The following is a 17190-nucleotide window of genomic DNA, read 5'->3' as shown; positions in this document are numbered from 1 at the left end:
CCAAGACCCTCCCACGGCCACTTCAGCTAATGCATTGCCTAGGCCTTGACCCACCTGCTTCTGAGCATCTTTCCTCCATGCCCTGACCCCTGTCCCACCTCTCCCACCCATTGTGGGATGCCCATTGTGGGCTAACAGAGTTTCCATTTCTAGTGAAGTACCAGGGAAAGTCCTGGAGTGTCCAGGCCTTCGGGTTTTGTTCTTGGCTTCATGGAATCCTCTGAGAACCGTGTTATCTGCCAGGGAGGCTCCGTCATCCTGGTGAGTCATCGGCCTTGGGGCAGGGCCAGATCCACGCAACATCTGCCTCTGTGTTATCATCAGGGCGTCGCGGGCGGCCACTAGAGTAGGAACAGCCTTCAGGAAGCTGGCAAGGAGAACCCAGGATGTCTGGGGGTGAAATGAAGTTTCTGGAGGAAAGTCCCTCTGCCACTCTTGCTTCCTCCACTGCTAAAAACGCCCTCGAGGACCTGGGCGGGTGGTTTTTCCAACTTTTTTTGAAGGGCTGGAACCCATTTTCCAAACGAAGCTGTCTGCAGTGCCTGACGCATCAGATAGAAGGGGGCCAGCATTTGGCCAGAGCTCTGTTTCCGATTGCTGCATCACAGGCTGATGTGGCTGCTCCTTGCATTTGCCAGCTAGCACACCACACGTGTGGGGATTTGGCGCAGGAGGGGCGGCCTTCGCAGCCCTCCTCGGCGAACCTCCAAATCCTGTTATAAATGCGTTCACTCAGCCCTTCGGGAACCCTATTGTCCCTTCTTCCCAGTGGAATCCACCTGCTTATGTGTCTCTTCAGGGGAGAGCCAGGAAGTTTGGGAACCCTAACCTGGCAGTACAGGCCAGGTGTGTGAAAGAAATGCCGCGGTGCTGTCTCCATTATGGTTATAAAAACAGGAAGGAGCAGATCTCCCTTCCGGTTTCTCTCAAGGTCAGGGAGAGTTTTCACATCAGGCAGGAAGGAAAGGAGGAACATTTTCTGGGAGCGCTGTGTGCGCTAAACACTGCTGCGGGCGTTATTCTATTTCCTATCGATTCTCACTGAAATCCCAACAAGGAGTTATTTGCATCATCCGCATTTTGCACACGAGGAAACGGAGCCTTGGAGCGGCAAGATGGCGAAGCCAAGGTCGTAGGGCTAAATGCCAGCAGAGCTCACGTTCGAACTCGGGTCTTTATGCCGCTGGGCTATGCGGTGTCCATTTTACTTCTTTGTTCGGTTTCAAAGGACAACGCTGTGTGGCATCTCCACCTTTCTGTGAGGCTTGTTTCTTTTCTGCACGTTTCTCTTGCATATGGTGCGGTAAAAAGACTAACACGATGGAATCTGTTATCCACAGTCCTCTGCTGGCACTTAAAAAAAGGTTTTTTTTTTTTTAAATGTTTATTTATTTTTGGGAGAGTGCAAGCCGGAGAGGGGCAGAGAGGTGGGGGACAGAGGATCTGAAGCAGGCTCTGAGCCGACAGGCTGACTGCAGCGAGCCCGATGTGAGGCTGAACTCACCAACTGCGAGGTCATGACCTGAGCCAAAGTCAGTTTCTCAACTGACTGAGCCACCCAGGTGCCCCTATTAAAAAAAAAAAAAAAAAAAAAATTAATGTTTGTTTATTTTTCTGAGGCGGGGGAGGGGCAGTGAGAGGGAGACAGAATCTGAAGCAGCCATCAGCACAGAGTCTGACCCGGGCCTCAAACTCACGAACTGTGAAATCGTGATCTGAGTGGAAGTTGGACACCCTACCCCTGAGCCACCCAGGCGCCCCCTCTCCTGGCATTTGTTTTAACAAGTTCCATAAATGTCTTTTCCTGTTACCGAAGAGCTCACGGTCTGGGCAGGTTTGGACACTTCCCAAAGACTAGTGGCAAGACTAGGGCTCGCACCTTGGCCTCTACTGTTCCTTCCAGTACCTATGCTGTGTTGACTGCCAGGGCCATATCGTCTTGGAAATACCATTCCAGTGTGAAAGGCAGGAGGCCTCAGGCAGCCTGAGAGGATTCTCTGCAGTCTCTGAGAGAAGAGAGTTCCTCTCAGGCCACAGTCCAGGATGCTTGGGTGGAAAATTCAAGATCAGGGCAGGTCTCCGCATCTCAGCGGAGACTCACATGCATCCTACGGATTTCTTTTGTCGCAGTTTGGTCACAGACTTCAATTGCAGCAAATGTTTTTGCCCTTAATCTCCACACAGGGTATTTTGTCTGATTTCACCCGGTGGATCCAACTGGGTGTGAGTTGGAAGTGTGTGATTTTCCTCTGCAGGGACCTTCTTCTGTGTGTATTTTTGGAATGGTTTTTTATTCTGATTCATGTCCACATACACCTTCCAGTAGCTTCTTGGCTCAGCCGGAGTTTATCTCCTTTGATATGATGTTGAGTGAGGAGTCTTTTAAATCTTCATCTCTGTTCCATAGTTAGTAATAGGAACCCTAGCGGGCTGGACGAATACAATTGGCTTATGCATTTTGTGAAACACCTTGCTTTTGTCAGTAGCACCTACCGCATTGGTATTTGGATTTTTCAGAGAACATATTTAGCATTTTTAGAAAATGAATCCTTGGCTTCCTGGCAGACTTGGCAGCATCTCATCTCTTGGTTTGTATTGTTTCTGCTGAGGATGATGACTTTTTTCCAGGTGTGAGATAGTTACTTTTCTTGTAGAGCCCATCTCTTTCTTTTGGAAGTTATAAAACGCCTTTTTTAGAACAGTTGTCCGAAGTTTTGATTTTTGTTTAAGGGAAATAAGGCAACTATGTATGTTTATATACATATATACTAAATATATGTACAAATATTAAACCCTAGGAGGAGGGGAGATGGCCTTTGCACCAGTTCGGCCCTGGAGCTAATGCTGCGACCAATTAAGTACCAGTTTCTTTCTGGTGAAACCTTACGGGTGGGCATACATTTGTCCTTGGTTGGCCTGTCCTAAGAGGACACAGATAAGAGACTGTATAACAGAAGAGAATCATGCTGTGCTCAGGTAGCCACGGGCCCCACTCTCTCCCCCTAAATCAGTCCTGCCCATGCTCCCCAGGGAGAAGGGGGGTGGGGAAGGGGGGCGGGCATTGCTGCTCTGCTGTTAACTAGCAGAGAGCCTCCGGGAGACAGAAGGCTACCTGCAGAGAAGATGAGCAAAGGGCAAGGCCGGGGAGGAGAGGAAGGCAGAGGGAGGGCTCAGCCCACTTCTTTCTGTCTTTCATGCTTGAAATCGGTGTCCTTCCAAGGCCCGGGGTTGGGAAGGCTGTGGACAGATCCTAGTGGCCTCTGGCTATTGCTCAAACTTGGTTTTGTCGAATTGGTGCAGCTCTTCCTTGCAAAGGTAATTGATAACATACTTCAGCTGCAAATAAGTCTCCCCACGTGGCATTCAGCCCCTCGTGCATTTCTTAGAGGAAGAAGCTGCGTCTGTATAAGACTCTCATCTCCTCTTCTCCACTGACCGAGCAGCTGTGTAGACCCTGGGGACCCCAGAGTCAGAGCAGCCCATAAAAGGCAGGCTGGAGACAGCAACAGGGTCCCACCCTGTGGCCTTTGCCCCAAATGGAGCCTGCGGTCCAGGCCGGCCTGCCGTCTGTACAGCAGAGCCTAAGGCCAGGGGATGAAGGCATTCCCAGACTGCAGCAGGCATAGCCCTGGCCACCGCTGTATCCCCTGCACCCTCAGCAGCCTATCCGTGATGGCCACTGTGCTCAAAGCACTGTGCTAGCCACCCCACAAGCTTCTGCAGTGTGCTCTTAGCTCGAGAGATGGGGCTAAGAATTCCTCTGATCCTAGAGTTATGGCCAGTGGTGCCATTTGGCCACACTTCATTCACCAAGGAGTGAGGAGTCTCATGGAGCTTCCCAGATAGCCAAAGTATCGTCCTTCCAAAGTCTACATGTTGTTCAAAGTTTTACTCTTTTCCACTAGTAGATAAGACCTTTTATCCATGGTTTCTGCATGCTTCCTTGCCCCCAGCTTATGATTGGAGGTGGACCAAAAGTTCACTTAGAAACTTATTGCCTTTAGTTTGGAATCTGGAGTATGATATGTAACTTTTTGAAACAGTTCACATACCCATTTGAATATGCCTAAAATAATCTCTCCCAGGACGCCCAAGAAGCTGTGGATGGTGTTTTAGTCTAGGGATGGAGACTGGGATAGGATGGGAAAGAGGAACTCATTTTATAGTTTATACTCCTCTGTACTAAATGATTTTTCCTTTACCTTGAACATGTATTATTTGTTTATATAGTAACATGTAATTTATATATATGAATATATAAGGTAGAGACAGAGATAGAGATTTAGATATAGATATTTAAGAAAGAGGTCGGATTCCCAGACTAGCTCCCAAACCCCATTCAACTCATGATGTAGCAAGCCGTAGTAATAGTGGGCATTATTAGCCCACTGTGTCATCTGTTTCTATGGAAAACCTGAGTTCTAGAAATAGTTCACCCTGAGCCCCAGAAATATCTCCTCCCTGCCACTTTCTCTCCACACGTCCCACCCTCTAATAAATGCTGCCACAGAAACAGAAGGAAGAGCTCCTTCTTCCTGTCTGCAGGTGCCACGGCACAGAAGGATCACTCTCCTCCTAGCGGACTCTGGCATGGTCAGGCCCTCCATGTCGGAGAGAAGTAACACTTACTAAGCATCCACTGTGCCAGGCACACTGTGCGGTCTGTCTCATACTTTACCTACTTTGTTACTGTCAGGAAACCCAGGTGCTGAGAGGTTTAATATCATCCTGAGAGTGCCTTCTAAAAATGGACAGAGCTCAGCTTCCAACTGATAAGCTTGTGCACTGTCCTTTATAGATCAGTGACCCTCCAGCAGAACCATTTCTTTATAAGAGGCCTGTAAAGGTCAAGCATAGGTAGGCACGTTGGACACTGCCTGAGGTTCAGTAAGATCCTCTGTCACGGAATCCCTTATTAGACAGTAAGTGACCGGAGGGCAGGAGTCTGTCCTGACCACCTTTGTATTTGCAGTGCTTAGCACAGTCCTGGAAGTATGGTAAATTCCCCATAAATGTTTGTTTGGTGAACAGGAAATATTATTGTTTGTTCTGCTCTGCTTCCTAAGATAGGAAATTGGAATCATATATTTAATTTTCTTCAACAGCAAATGATGAAATAAGAAAAATATTTTCTCATTAACCTTCGGGTGATTAAGAAATTCAAATAACTGAAGTGCTATAAGGAAATTTTTTGGCTTACAAGGCATCCATTTATAGGTACAAATTGAAGGGATACCATTGTGAGTTAGAACAATCTGGTAGGCTCCAGAACCCAGTCATCAAGTAGAACATTTGTATTGCTCTTCCCATGGGGAAAACCTTCTCTTAACTCCATGTAACCAATCTCCAAGCCAATTCTTTTAGAACACAACTAAAAGTCGGGGCAATGTGATATCGCCCTTAATTTGAAGCATATTCTGTGGCTGGTGACTCCTTTCAGTAACTCAAAGTTGTTAAAAGAAAGAAAAGAGCCCATTTTTTTCTCAGCTGTAAAGGAACTGGCCATCCTGTAATAACTAATTTTACCGGATTTTCACAATGTGACAGTCTCTCTTCTGGGGGGTCTACGTGCATTAGTTTACTGCACTCTGAACACAACCTTATGAGTTAAGTATGATTATTTTCTCCATTTTTAAAGGAACTGAAGCTTGCAGAAATGAAACTACTAATTAGTAGCAGAACAGATATTAGAACCAAGGTCTGGCTGACCCCAAAGCACTCATAGATGGCCTCCCTTACAACACAAAGACTAATTGCTTCTCAATAAGATGAGGAGAGGGAGGAGACTAATCCTGCAGACAGTCTACACGAGTCCATCCACACATGGGATCGGTGGATCAACAGTTGCTATTAGAATCATTGGAATTGGCAATAGCAAAGCCAGTCTTGACCGCGGCAAGAGCTGCTTTGGAAGAGTGATGAACAGAAGTTTGTTTGCCTTTAAAAACAAAAGGAAGAAGTGGACACAATGAGTGTAGACAATTCTTTTGATGAATTTCGTTGTAAAAGGCAGCTGAGAACTGGCGGGAGTGGTAGTTGGGGAGAGAGGTGGTGTCAGGGAAGAGTGAATATAGTAGGATGTCCGTATTCCAATGGGAATCATCTAGGACAGAGGAAAACAGTAGTTTAGGTAGAAAGGGAGAAAAGCCACATGAGAAGGGACGGGATCTGATCCACAATGGAAGAAGTGGCCTTAGATGGAGCAGGGATGGTGCACCCATAGTAATGGGAGAGGAGAAGGGGAAGAAATGTAGGCGAACGGAGAGTGATTGCTGGGCTATCCTAAGGTCCACTTGAGATCGGCGATCACGAACTGAAAATAAGGCCAGGAAGCATGATGCTGTGCTTCTTCCAACCATGTTTAGCCAGGTGCTGATAGAAAGAAAGTGGAGAATTCGTATTTATCAGGGTTGTGGATTTTCCAGGTAAGTAGTATGGAGAGGAGGGGGTGGGGGGAGTTGAATCTGAAGGTGTATGAAGGAAAGAAAAGATAATAATGTACCTGGAAACTAAGGTGGATAAAGGGGGAAGAGATGTCATGAGATAAGCAAATCATAGGTGCTGCGAAGGTCAGAGAGCCATTGGATTAAGATAACAGAGTAGACTGGAAAAGTAGGAGGTGGCGGGTGGAAGGTAGAATGTTTGACATCGAAATTATGGATGATGTCATTGTGAGAGCAGGGAGCCTGGAGAGTTGGACGAGGTCAAGGAAAGGAGAGGACGCTGAAGAGCTGAGAGACCAGAGGACAAGAAGAATCCACTGTGTAGATTCAGAAATCAGAATTATAACAGGAATGGTATTGGGGCAACTGACAGTGATCCAAGTACCCACATCGTCAAGGAATGAGTTGGAGTAACCCAAGGGTCTATAGACGGCTGCAATAAGCAGGCGTGGCGGTGGTGAGCCATGAATTCCTGAGGGCAGATGGGGGGATTCTAGGAAGTGGGAGGGGTTGGAGTGACACATGCAAACATTCACCCAAGCATGTTCCCTTCATGCACTTGGGAGCTCCCGTTGTCAGGAGTGGGGGGAAAAGAGGAGGACAGAGAGACAGGCCAGGCTGCTTATGGATGAAGCCCCACCCTGCTGCTCCAGCATTCCTGCGTAAGCAATGCTGGCCACAGTGGCTTCTTTCCGTCCTCCCAGGTAATTTGTAAACCAAAAGCTGACAGTGGAAAACCCAGAGATGGCTGAGTGTTTATAGAATTAGAGCACCCTGGCACAGATCCAGGGGGCCCTCCAGCTGCTGCAGCTGGTGATCTGGTTGCTCTGAGACTGTAGACGGCTCCCAGGAGGTTGCCCAGACTGCGGACTCCCACTGTCAGTCTCCAAGGCCGGGGACAGGAGAAGGGACAACCAACCATTTTCTCAGTTTTCTCCTTCTTTCCTCTTAACTCCTTCTGGCATCCGTGAGGGCTGGCTCTCTGGAGCACATCCCCAAAGCCCAGGGCCCTCCCAGGCAGAGCAGTCAGGGAGTCCTGGGGGGAAATACAAATGCATCTGCCCAAGTTATTCAGGCCAGTGACACGGAGAGGGAAGTTCCTGCAATCTAACATGAATTGCTTTAGGACCTACAACATGGACTCTGAGACCATAACTTCTGAATCTACATTCTGTATTTGAAACCACTCAACTTTTTATGTAGAAGCAGCTCTGCTCTGCTCTGCTCTCCTTAGACGGTCACACACACACACACACACACACACACACACACCTCACAGTGCTGTGCAGTCATCCCTAAGTTACTTAACTTCGGAGGCTCAGTCTCACTACCTGTGAAATGGAGACCTACTAACCTTCACCGTTCGAACCAGGTGGTCTCTTAAGGGGAGGAAATATTGTTTGAACTGCAGTTAGAATTCCTGTGCAAAAGGAAGGAGGGGTTGGGGGCACACGAAGCTACTTCTCCCCTGGTGCAGGACATATTCAAGCTCTATTCAAGCTCTGAAAATCCGGCATCTCCTCGTGAGAAGCACGGAACAAACGATTTCCCAAGCATCGGGGTAGGGCAGACGTAATACAAGAAGGCAGGGATCGTTTTAGAACTGGTTATGCTCCAGTTTTTAATAAATGGCCAAAGGGGTGGGGGCGGGGGAGGACACCCTCCAACAGGGAGTTGGGAGGCAGCGCGCGCGCCGCTGCCGAGCGTGACGGCCACGGTCGCCTAGCAACGGGCGGCGGGGATGCGCGCGGGGCGCCCGGCCTGGTGGGCGCGGGGAGCTCGCCGCCGCCACCGCCGCGCGCCCGCGGGCCTCCGGTACCCGCCGCGAAACTTTGGGGCTTCTCGGCGCCGGGGCGTCGACGCGAGCCCGGGGGGACGCAGCAATGCGCCTCGCGGGCTGAGGGCGACAGGATGAGGTCGCGGCCCGGCGCGCCCGGCCCGGGGATCCGCGGGGTCGCACCCGCGGAAAGTTGGCGCGCACCTGCCCGAGCCTGGGAGGCGCGCGGTCCCCGGTCCGAATTGGCCCGGCAAGTTTCTTTGGCAATTTCTTACCCCCTTTGGATCCGGTGTCCCGAACCCCGCCTGGTCCCCGGGTTTACGGACTCCGATGTCTGCGAGAGAGAAACCCGCGCTTTTCTAGGGGACCTGCGCGGTAGCAGATGCTTGATCGATTTGCCCTGAGTGATTGCGATTCTGTTTTTGTTTTCTGTTTTGTTTTGTTTTGTTTTTTCTCTTACTCCAGACAGTGAGTTTGTGGAAGCCTCTCCCGAGCCCTACAGCCCGGAGGAGTTAGGTAAGTCTAGCCCTTTGCCTCTTCTCAGAATTCCGCCCAAGAACGGAGAGTCTGGGGGTGCCAGGACTGAATCAGCTGGAGGGGAAGAGGGATAGGGTCAGGAGGCACCCCCCAGGGGTGCTTGGGGGTGACAGGGGAAGTGTCAGATGTGGCATGGGGGGGGGGGCGGTGGCGAGGAGCGAGGCTCAGCAAACTTACCGACCTGGGGCCTCTGGAAGCAGCCGGACTCATCCTACCTGGAAGGACACATTGGTGGCTGTCTCTGCCCAACCAAGGACCTTTGCCCGATTAGGACCTCGTGAGAGTAGTCCATTACTGAACTGAGTTGAGCGCCCCCAAGGGCGGTCTAGTCACCACCTGGGAGCTGTGTCCCTCCCTGTAGGTGTCTGGGAACCGGGGGCATTTTGTCCTCCTGTGCCTGAACCAGTAAGTGTAGACTGTGGTGGGTGAACTGCGACCCTCCTGTCACAGACAGACTTCCTTGTGTGGAGAGAAGGAAATTTGCATTGTCAGGATCCCTCTCAATATTCCTGCCACCCAGTCTCGCTTTGGTGGCTCAGCGATGGGTTCCCTTTTCATTCTTTTGGTCCTTACCAAATCCCACTCCACCTGAAATAAAACTCCACCTCAGCGATGACTCTCATGCACCCAAAATAGGTCTGCATGGAGGATGGCATTCCGAGACAGGGGAGAGTGCCTTGTTTTATTCAGAAGGTGTGTGTCTGACAAGTTGCGAGGCCATCATTATCTCTGTAAATGGAATCGCAGATTAAATGCATAAACAAAACTAGCTTTTAAAGGCTCACTATAGTGAATCCTTTTATGGAATGAAAATGACATCTACACCACAGGTTTGCATGAAGTGATTTATTAAGAGGGCGGATATGTGGTGAAGGGCTCTGCTCGTGTGTAATTGGGTATTAATGACACCAGCCCTGGCACTCCACAGTGTGACGGAAGCTATTTGGTTCTCTTACATTATAGATCAGCATAAGCATTCTATATGGGCTGAGCATTCCTTGCTCTGAGAAACCGCCTGTATACCTACTAAATTGTTTGCATTCACGGAATGATTTAGGCACCAGAAAGGGCCCAGGTGTTTGACCCTCTTTCGTCTCCATATCTACTTCCGGCAGCAACAGACTGGACTGCCCTCAGTGCTGAGGCAGTGATACGTAGGGGGAGCCCTTCAAATTAGCGGTAGAGGATAAGGAAGCAACCTTATTTCTCTTCAACTTCCCTGGGGGAAAAGCGCAATTTCTCATGAGGAGGTGAGACTGGTATAGGAGCCATGGGGTTTCCTCCTGGGCTCTGAGATTGCAGGGTGACTAAGAATAGAAAACACAAGTCTGAGAGCCTGAGACCAGGGTTCTTAATAAATATGTTAACTAGCCTGTTTTCTCATCTTTGGAAAGCTGGGGTTGTGGCAGGTGACCCCTAAGGTGTCATCCAGCTCCAGTATCCTGAGATGCTGCGAGGAGCCTTGAGCCAAAGGAGGTACACAGCTATGGGTGTTTGTTATTGATATTCATGGGCCATGCTGTTTGCGTGCATGGTGTCTCCAAAGGGTTATTCTCTCCCTGTCAGAGCAGCTCACTGGATGGGACTGCGTTGCTTCCTTGCTGCTCAGATCAAAGACGAAGCTGGCATTTCTCCCTTGGAAAGAGTCATGATAGTTTTTGGTGCTTTTCTTAGACACACAGTGGGAAAAATGCCTCTTACGGCAGTTGATGAGCTTGTCAAGAAGCCATTCTTTCTGGAACACAGATGAGCACAGATTCAACCCCTGGCCAGCAGATGAGGGACCTGAAGAAGAGGTAGAGGGAAGTCATAAAAACTTCGTTTGAATTCTATCATTGCATTTACTTGTGACTTTGAGAAGGTGGCTGAACCGCTCAGAGCCTTGGTTGTCTCGTTGGCCCAACTGGAGACCTTGCATGGACGTCGTAGATGGTGTATGGAAAGCCCTAGTACCTGAGTTGTATACTCAGGTCTTCAGGGAGTGCTCGCTGTTACTATTACTCATTTGAAAGGTACTTATTTCCCGTGCATGAAGGATGGAATGGCTCTTGTCAATTGTCCCATCTATTAACCGATACCATTTCTATTTCTAGAAATTTCTCTGCAACTTACCCAGTCTCCAAAAACAGATGGTCAGGGATGCTGATCAGGTCAATTGAGTTATTTAGTGATTTGTCCCTGCAGTAGCACATGGAATGGTTTTCCATCTGAGATCTTTGGTGACAGTCCCATTGCTTTTTTGTGGCACGATTGCTAGTCTGTTTCACCTCCAAATTTTCATCTGAGTCTCCAAGTGCACTGCACTGGCCCTTAGCAGTTTTATCCTCAGTGTTGCAGCAAGATTGTGTAATGAAATTAAGTTACAAAAAAAGGAGGTTTTGAAAAGACAGTAGAAAAAAGAGTCTTATCTCTAGATGAATGCTGTATTGAAGGCTGCCTGTGATGGAGAATCCAGAAATAAGCCCTCTCTCTCTGGTGGTGCCATTTTCTTTTTTCTTTCTTTCTTTCTTTCTTTCTTTCTTTCTTTCTTTCTTTCTTTCTTTCTTTCTAGGATTTTTTAAAAGTTTATTTATTTCGAGAGAGAGAGAGAGAGAGAGAGAGAATGAGCAGGGGAGGGGCAGAGAGAGAGAGGGAGAGAGAGAAACCCAAGCAGGCTCTGCACTGTCAGTACAGTGAGCCTGATGTGGGGCTCAAACTCATGAACCTTGAGATCATGACCTGAGCCGAAACCCAGAGTTGGACACTTAACCGACTGAGCCACCCACGCGCCCCCGTGGTTCCATTTCCTAAGGAGGCAAAGCCCACACCTCTTCATAGCCTTTCTATAGTCCCATCCCTAGGCAGAAGTGATAGCTCTCTAAACCCAGATGTGACCATGTCTGCCCCTGTCTAGTAACTTTTACTGACTCCCTACTACTTGGAGGATAGATGTTTGGTTAGGCATGGGAAGACCTCCATGATTGCATCACCCCCACCCACTATAACTTTGTAGTTGTATTTGAGCCATGCGGCAGTCCTCTAAATTCAGCCCTGTTCCCCGTGCCTATGTGCCCTCCCTCCTTTCCTCCTTTTCTTCCTGGCTGGCTCCTACCCTTGGTTCAGCACTAAGCCCAAGTGTCCTGTCGTCCTAGTGGTTCTCAACCCTGCATGTCAGAATCAGGGTTGCTGTTAAAAGTCCTGAAACCAGGGTGCCTGGGTGACTCAGACGGTTAAGCGTCCAACTCTTGATTTCTGCTCGGGTCATGATCTCACGGTTTGTGTGTTTGAGCCCCGCACAGGGGTCCCGCTTGGTATTCTCTCTCTCCCTCTCTCTGCCCCTCCCCTGCCCATGCTCTCCCTCTCTCTCTCTCTCTCAAAATAAATTTTAAGAACTTAAAAAAATAAAAACGAAAGTCCTGAAACCAAGCCTTAACCCTGACCAAGGACATCAGAATTTCTAGAATGTGGCCCCAGGCGGCAGTGTGCTTTTTAAAAATCACATTTCCAGTGATTCCAGGGTGTAGCCAGGTTGTGAGTTACTGGCCCAGATGGTGGCCACCTCATTCTCTGTAAATCTAGCAGCCAGCACAGAGCCTGGCATCAGTAAATGCTTGTTGAACGAGTGAGTGATGGCGGACCCTGGGATACTGTGTCTTTTCAGATACCTATCTCTAAGATTGGATCCTCTGCTTGTTATCACCATGCCTTGGGGACCGAATCCTTTGACCTGTGCCCAGATCTCTCTCCTTTGTTCATTCGTTAGGCTTATCCAGTTTATTTTCTACCTTTCTTAAAAACTGAAGTTTTAAAAACATTTTTTAGTATAAAGGTAACACCTGTTTATTTTAGGAAATTTGGACATTATAAAGAGTGGGGGGAAGTCCCCTCCTACCACCCCAAAGCAGACAGATCCCACGTTCCCTTCACTTTTCCTGATGTGCTGCCCTTTGGGATTGCTTGACCCTCTGGCGTGCCTCATTGAGCTCAGTTGTTGCTGTCTGTGCTCAGACCCTGCGAACTTTCCTCTGAGTCCCTAAAGGAGTGCCCTTGAAGATGGCATTCTTGGAGGGTACCTGGGTAGCTTAGTCGGTTAAGTGACCGACTCTTGATTTTGGCTCAGGTTATGATCTCACAGTTCATGGGATCGAGGCCCACATTGGGCTCTGGGCTGAAAGCACAGGGCCTGCTTGGGATTCTCTCTCTCTCCCCCTCTCTCTCTCTCTCTCTCTCTCAAAATAAGTAAATTTAAAAAAATTATGTATCAAAAAAGAAAATACCATTCTTGGGAGCCATGCTGCTGAGGGCTGATATACCATGAGAAGGAGTTTTCCTTGTGCAATTCTTATTCTCCTCATTCAAGCAGGATGTATGGGCTCTATTAGAATAAATGATGACATTTGTGTAGCGTCTTTAAAATGATAACTTAAATGTTTACCAGCCTCTCCCCTTTCCTTCCTAAAATAGGAGATGAGTTCACAGCTCTGGATAATATAGTATTTCTGTCTGTCAGAGTACAGCAGCTTGTTCAGTATAAAATTAGTCAGGATGGGCTAACTGCTGTAACAAACACACACACATGTCAGTGGCTTAACATGATAAAGGCAGTGTTTCTTGTTTGTGTTGCAGTCATGTTGACTTGTCTCAACCTGGAGGTAACGTACTCACTTTTCATATTCCCAAGGTGAGAACTGGGCCTGTAGCCTCACCTAGAAGGAAGAAGGCTAGGCAGTGTAGTCTAGTAATATTCCAAGAGGGAGAGAACACTTACACTGGGATCATCAGCAGCCTCTGCCAGTCATATTGCTTCAGCCACAATGGCTGAGCCATATCCTGGCCACGTAGGTGCCGGGTCTTTGTGTTACTTAGGATCCTGGTTTGGCTGCTGTAAAAAAAGCTAAAAGGACAGTGACTTAAATAAGAAGCAAGTTAGTTTCTTTTTCACTTAGAACATAGGCAGGTACTGTTATGGCGGCTTCTCTGTGCTCCGACATCCTGAAATATTGCTTCCACGCAGTTCAGAGTGGCTGCTTCAGGCCCCACCATCACATCCACATTCCGGCCCATCAGGAAGACAGAAAGGAAATGGAAGGCACAGCCTGAAAGCTGCACACATCATTTCACCTACGTTCCTTTGGCCTGAGCTTTAGTCCCATGGCCATACCTAGCTCTAAGGAGGCTGGGAAATTTGGGTGGGAGTAAGGTGGAGTCCATCAACAGCAGAATGATTGGGTAGGGGGAAGACAGAAAGAGGTGCTGGATAATTAGTAATCTTTTAAATGAATTATAGGCAGCATGCGTTAGTGGTTAAGAACATGTACTTTGAGTGGTACTGTGTGGGTTTAAATTTTACTTTCTTCCTGACCCTGAGAAAATTACTTAATCTATAGCTTCATTTCCTAATCTCTAAAATCGTGTGTCATCTATTTTTCTGATGCTCTGCCAGACCCAATATCATCTTTGCCACTCTGCTCTGTGCCCTGGAAAACGTGCCTTTCGGAATATATTGTCTGGAATGTATCCACTTGGATTCGGCAAGATAGGGGTGGGTGGAAAGAAAAAGAGCCAGGGCACTTATTCCCTTCCTGGCAGGCTGTGCTGGTCCAGGCCACAGCTCCTCCAGAGTCCCCCTCTCTTGTAGCATCACATCATTGCTGGATTCTGGAGTCCTCTCTTCTGACCCAGGGTGGCAGCAGTTCCCCACTTTACCTCTAGGGGGCTTCCTCACCAGTTTTCCCTTAACCCTGCTCGGCACACTTGAATCAGCGGTGCCTTCATCAGACCCTCTTCTGGCACCATCTGGGCACACCATCCATTTCCTGCTCGCACCCTGGCTGACACGATGGGGTTGCTAATAGGACGTGCTCAGAACATGGGGGTGGGAAGTAAATGCGTTGTAGGACTGACGCTCAAATGTAGCAGGCATCCTTAAATGTTTACTGTTTTCACGTCCCTAGGCAATTGCTCTGATACCTTCGAGCGTGGTCAGAACCTTCTGAAAGATTTCATTTTTGGCATATGAACCAAATAACACTGCCACTCATCTCCCCTCCCCCACCCTATGTGAGGAGGATACGGCAAGACTCGAAAGTTGGGAGCAAATCTGTTCCAAGTCAAATGTCTCCTGCATCCAAAGTTTCTTCCTTCCCGTTATATGGGGGTGAAAACCAAGAAAGATGTTGGGCTGATTATTCAACTACTGTGATGGGTGCTTTACATACACAAACTGTCTACCCAGCTTCCCAGCTTGGAGTTTGAATCATTCACCCACATTGATACCCTCAAATATAAAGACTTCTGAGGATTTGACTGTCCATATTATAAACAGATTAAGTCTTTCTCTAAAGCTACCCTCCAGTTTATGTCCAGGAATTCTCAGGAGTGCTTATTTGCAGCCCGAGTCCGTTCTGGTGGCTCTAGCCTTTTGCCAGGGGATCTAGAATTCAGATACACCTCGCTGAGGCCAGTGGGCACCATGATGTCTGCTCTGTGTCCTCGGAAACCGGTGGCCACATGACGCTGGCCATGGCTGCTGCTGCCCTTGTCTCCTGCTCATACCAGAACCTGGAGGCTTGGCATTCACTTGCTGCAAGCCTGGCTGCTTTCCCAGCATCCTACCCTCTGTTGCCCGGGGGGATGAGGGTACCACTCTTCTCTATGCCGTTTTAGCCTCCGAGTGGGCCTGGGTCCTTCTCATTACTGTACAAACCCAGACCCATCGAGGGGCTGGCATCAGATTGGCTACCTGCCCCACTCTGGCTGGCCTCCAAAACAGCCAGGGCGATTCACCCCAGCCTGGGATCCAGCCCAGATCTCTGACCCTTGGAATCCTATCCAGTCCGGCCTTCCTTCTACCCAAACCCCAAACATAGCTGCTGAGAGGGAGGGGGTGCTCACCCTGTTTTAGCTTTCTCAGGATGACTGACATCAGGAAATTCAATTCCCTTCACAGGAAACCTCACCCTGCCGCAGGGTGTGGTCAGGCCTCCTGGCTCCCAGACAACGGCCACAGAAGATTCGTCAGCAGTGTAGTGCCGTAAATCTGGGCAACTCAGTGTCTTCCATGATTGATCTGGTTGGGGATATCAGCTCATTTCCTCCTCAGAACAACTCCACGAGCAGAAGGAATTATTTTCACATTATGGAGGAGGAAACAGAGGCTCACACTGGTTAAATTATCTTTCCCAAATCACACAGCTAGTTAGAGGCAAACCTTAGACTGAAAAATATCATCTTTGGCTCCAGAGCCAATGTCAGTTTCCTGGGGAGGAGACTACACAAGTTGCCCTCCTCCCAGGGGAATTTGGTTGCGGGTTTAATACAATAAATTATGTAAAAGTAACTAGCACAGGGCTTGGCAATACAGTATATAGCTGTTGCATACATATTTGTTGAATAAATGCATGAATGGTAGGTGCTCTTAACCATATACATACCATATACACACACACACGTATACATATACATAATATATAGACTATATATATAAACAAACATATATGTATATGTTTGTTTTAGACCAACAAATAACGATCAGTATGCTCCAAAGGAATTTTCCATAATAGGATCTGAAGCAACAACCAGAAAAACGCCTCCTAGCTTCCTTCATTCGCTTCCTCCTCTTCCTGCTCCGTATTACAGCCTAGCGTCCCTGGGACAGGAAACCTCTTATGGTTTCCCGATGGTGCTCACGCTATTTCGAAAGGAAATTAGACCTTTGCAGCCGCAGGATTTGGAGCAGGACAGTAGGAGCTTGGAGAGGAATCTGAAAATGGAACTAAAGACAGGTGGACTCAGGCTCAAGTAGAAAATTCATCACCATGTTCCTGATGTTCGTTTGCGAAACGATACCGTGCTTTGCCCGGGAGATGAAGCTTTACCTCAGGGTGTTCTAGTTCGGAGAGAGAGGGAGCAGGAAAGGGAAAATGACAACAAATTCTGGGGGATAAATGGTTATCTACCTTGGCTAAACAGAAGAAAGGGCAAGGAAGGAGATCTAGAATAAAGGGATAGAACACACACACACACACACACACACACACCACAAGAATATGGAAAAGGCATTTTTCTTGCCAGCAAGATGTTTTACTAGAAATATATAGGCCTGTGTTCAGTTATTCCTGAATATTAAACACAACCTGACTACTTATAAGCAATGATATTTCATCAATTGTTAAGTGCTCCTGGAGTCTAGAGATTGTAAATAACCAGCTTGGTCTGTTCAGGAATCCTGTGGTTATGATTTCTGGGTCACGTTCCTACTGGGTGATCATTCTGGAGTATGTTCTTTTTGTTTGTGTTTTTCTCAAATCAGGTTTGCTCAGGGCTCAGGCGCATTAAAATGATTTGGTGTCACTTGTGTGCTCTCTTTCTCTCTGTGTTCCTCCTGCCCCCTTCCTCCTTTCTCCCTTCTCACTCTCTGTCTCTCTCTCTCTCCCCAGCCTCATCTCTACCCGT

General features: G+C 48.2%; 1 protein-coding gene across 11 annotated transcripts in view; it reads left to right on the top strand.

The window, feature by feature from the left end:
* AMOTL1 (angiomotin like 1) overlaps positions 1-17190 on the top strand; it is a 160771-nt gene that overhangs the window by 24969 nt on the left and 118612 nt on the right. For 4 of the 11 annotated variants that reach the window (XM_058687426.1, XM_058687425.1, XM_058687423.1 and 1 more), the window contains one exon: positions 8686-8736. The exons of 2 other annotated variants lie outside the window; for them this stretch is intronic. In XM_058687426.1, coding sequence (XP_058543409.1) covers positions 8686-8736 — 51 coding nt within the window. Of the gene's footprint in view, positions 1-8203; positions 8475-8685; positions 8737-17190 lie in introns of those variants that run through there. 5 more of the 11 variants (XM_058687436.1, XM_058687434.1, XM_058687435.1 and 2 more) reach the window with 5 other exon arrangements.

The sequence above is a fragment of the Neofelis nebulosa genome, chromosome 10, assembly GCF_028018385.1.
Source record: "Neofelis nebulosa isolate mNeoNeb1 chromosome 10, mNeoNeb1.pri, whole genome shotgun sequence".
NCBI lineage: Eukaryota > Metazoa > Chordata > Mammalia > Carnivora > Felidae > Neofelis > Neofelis nebulosa.
The sequence above is the reverse complement of the archived record's forward strand: the minus strand, read 5'-3'. Positions and strand labels throughout refer to the sequence as shown.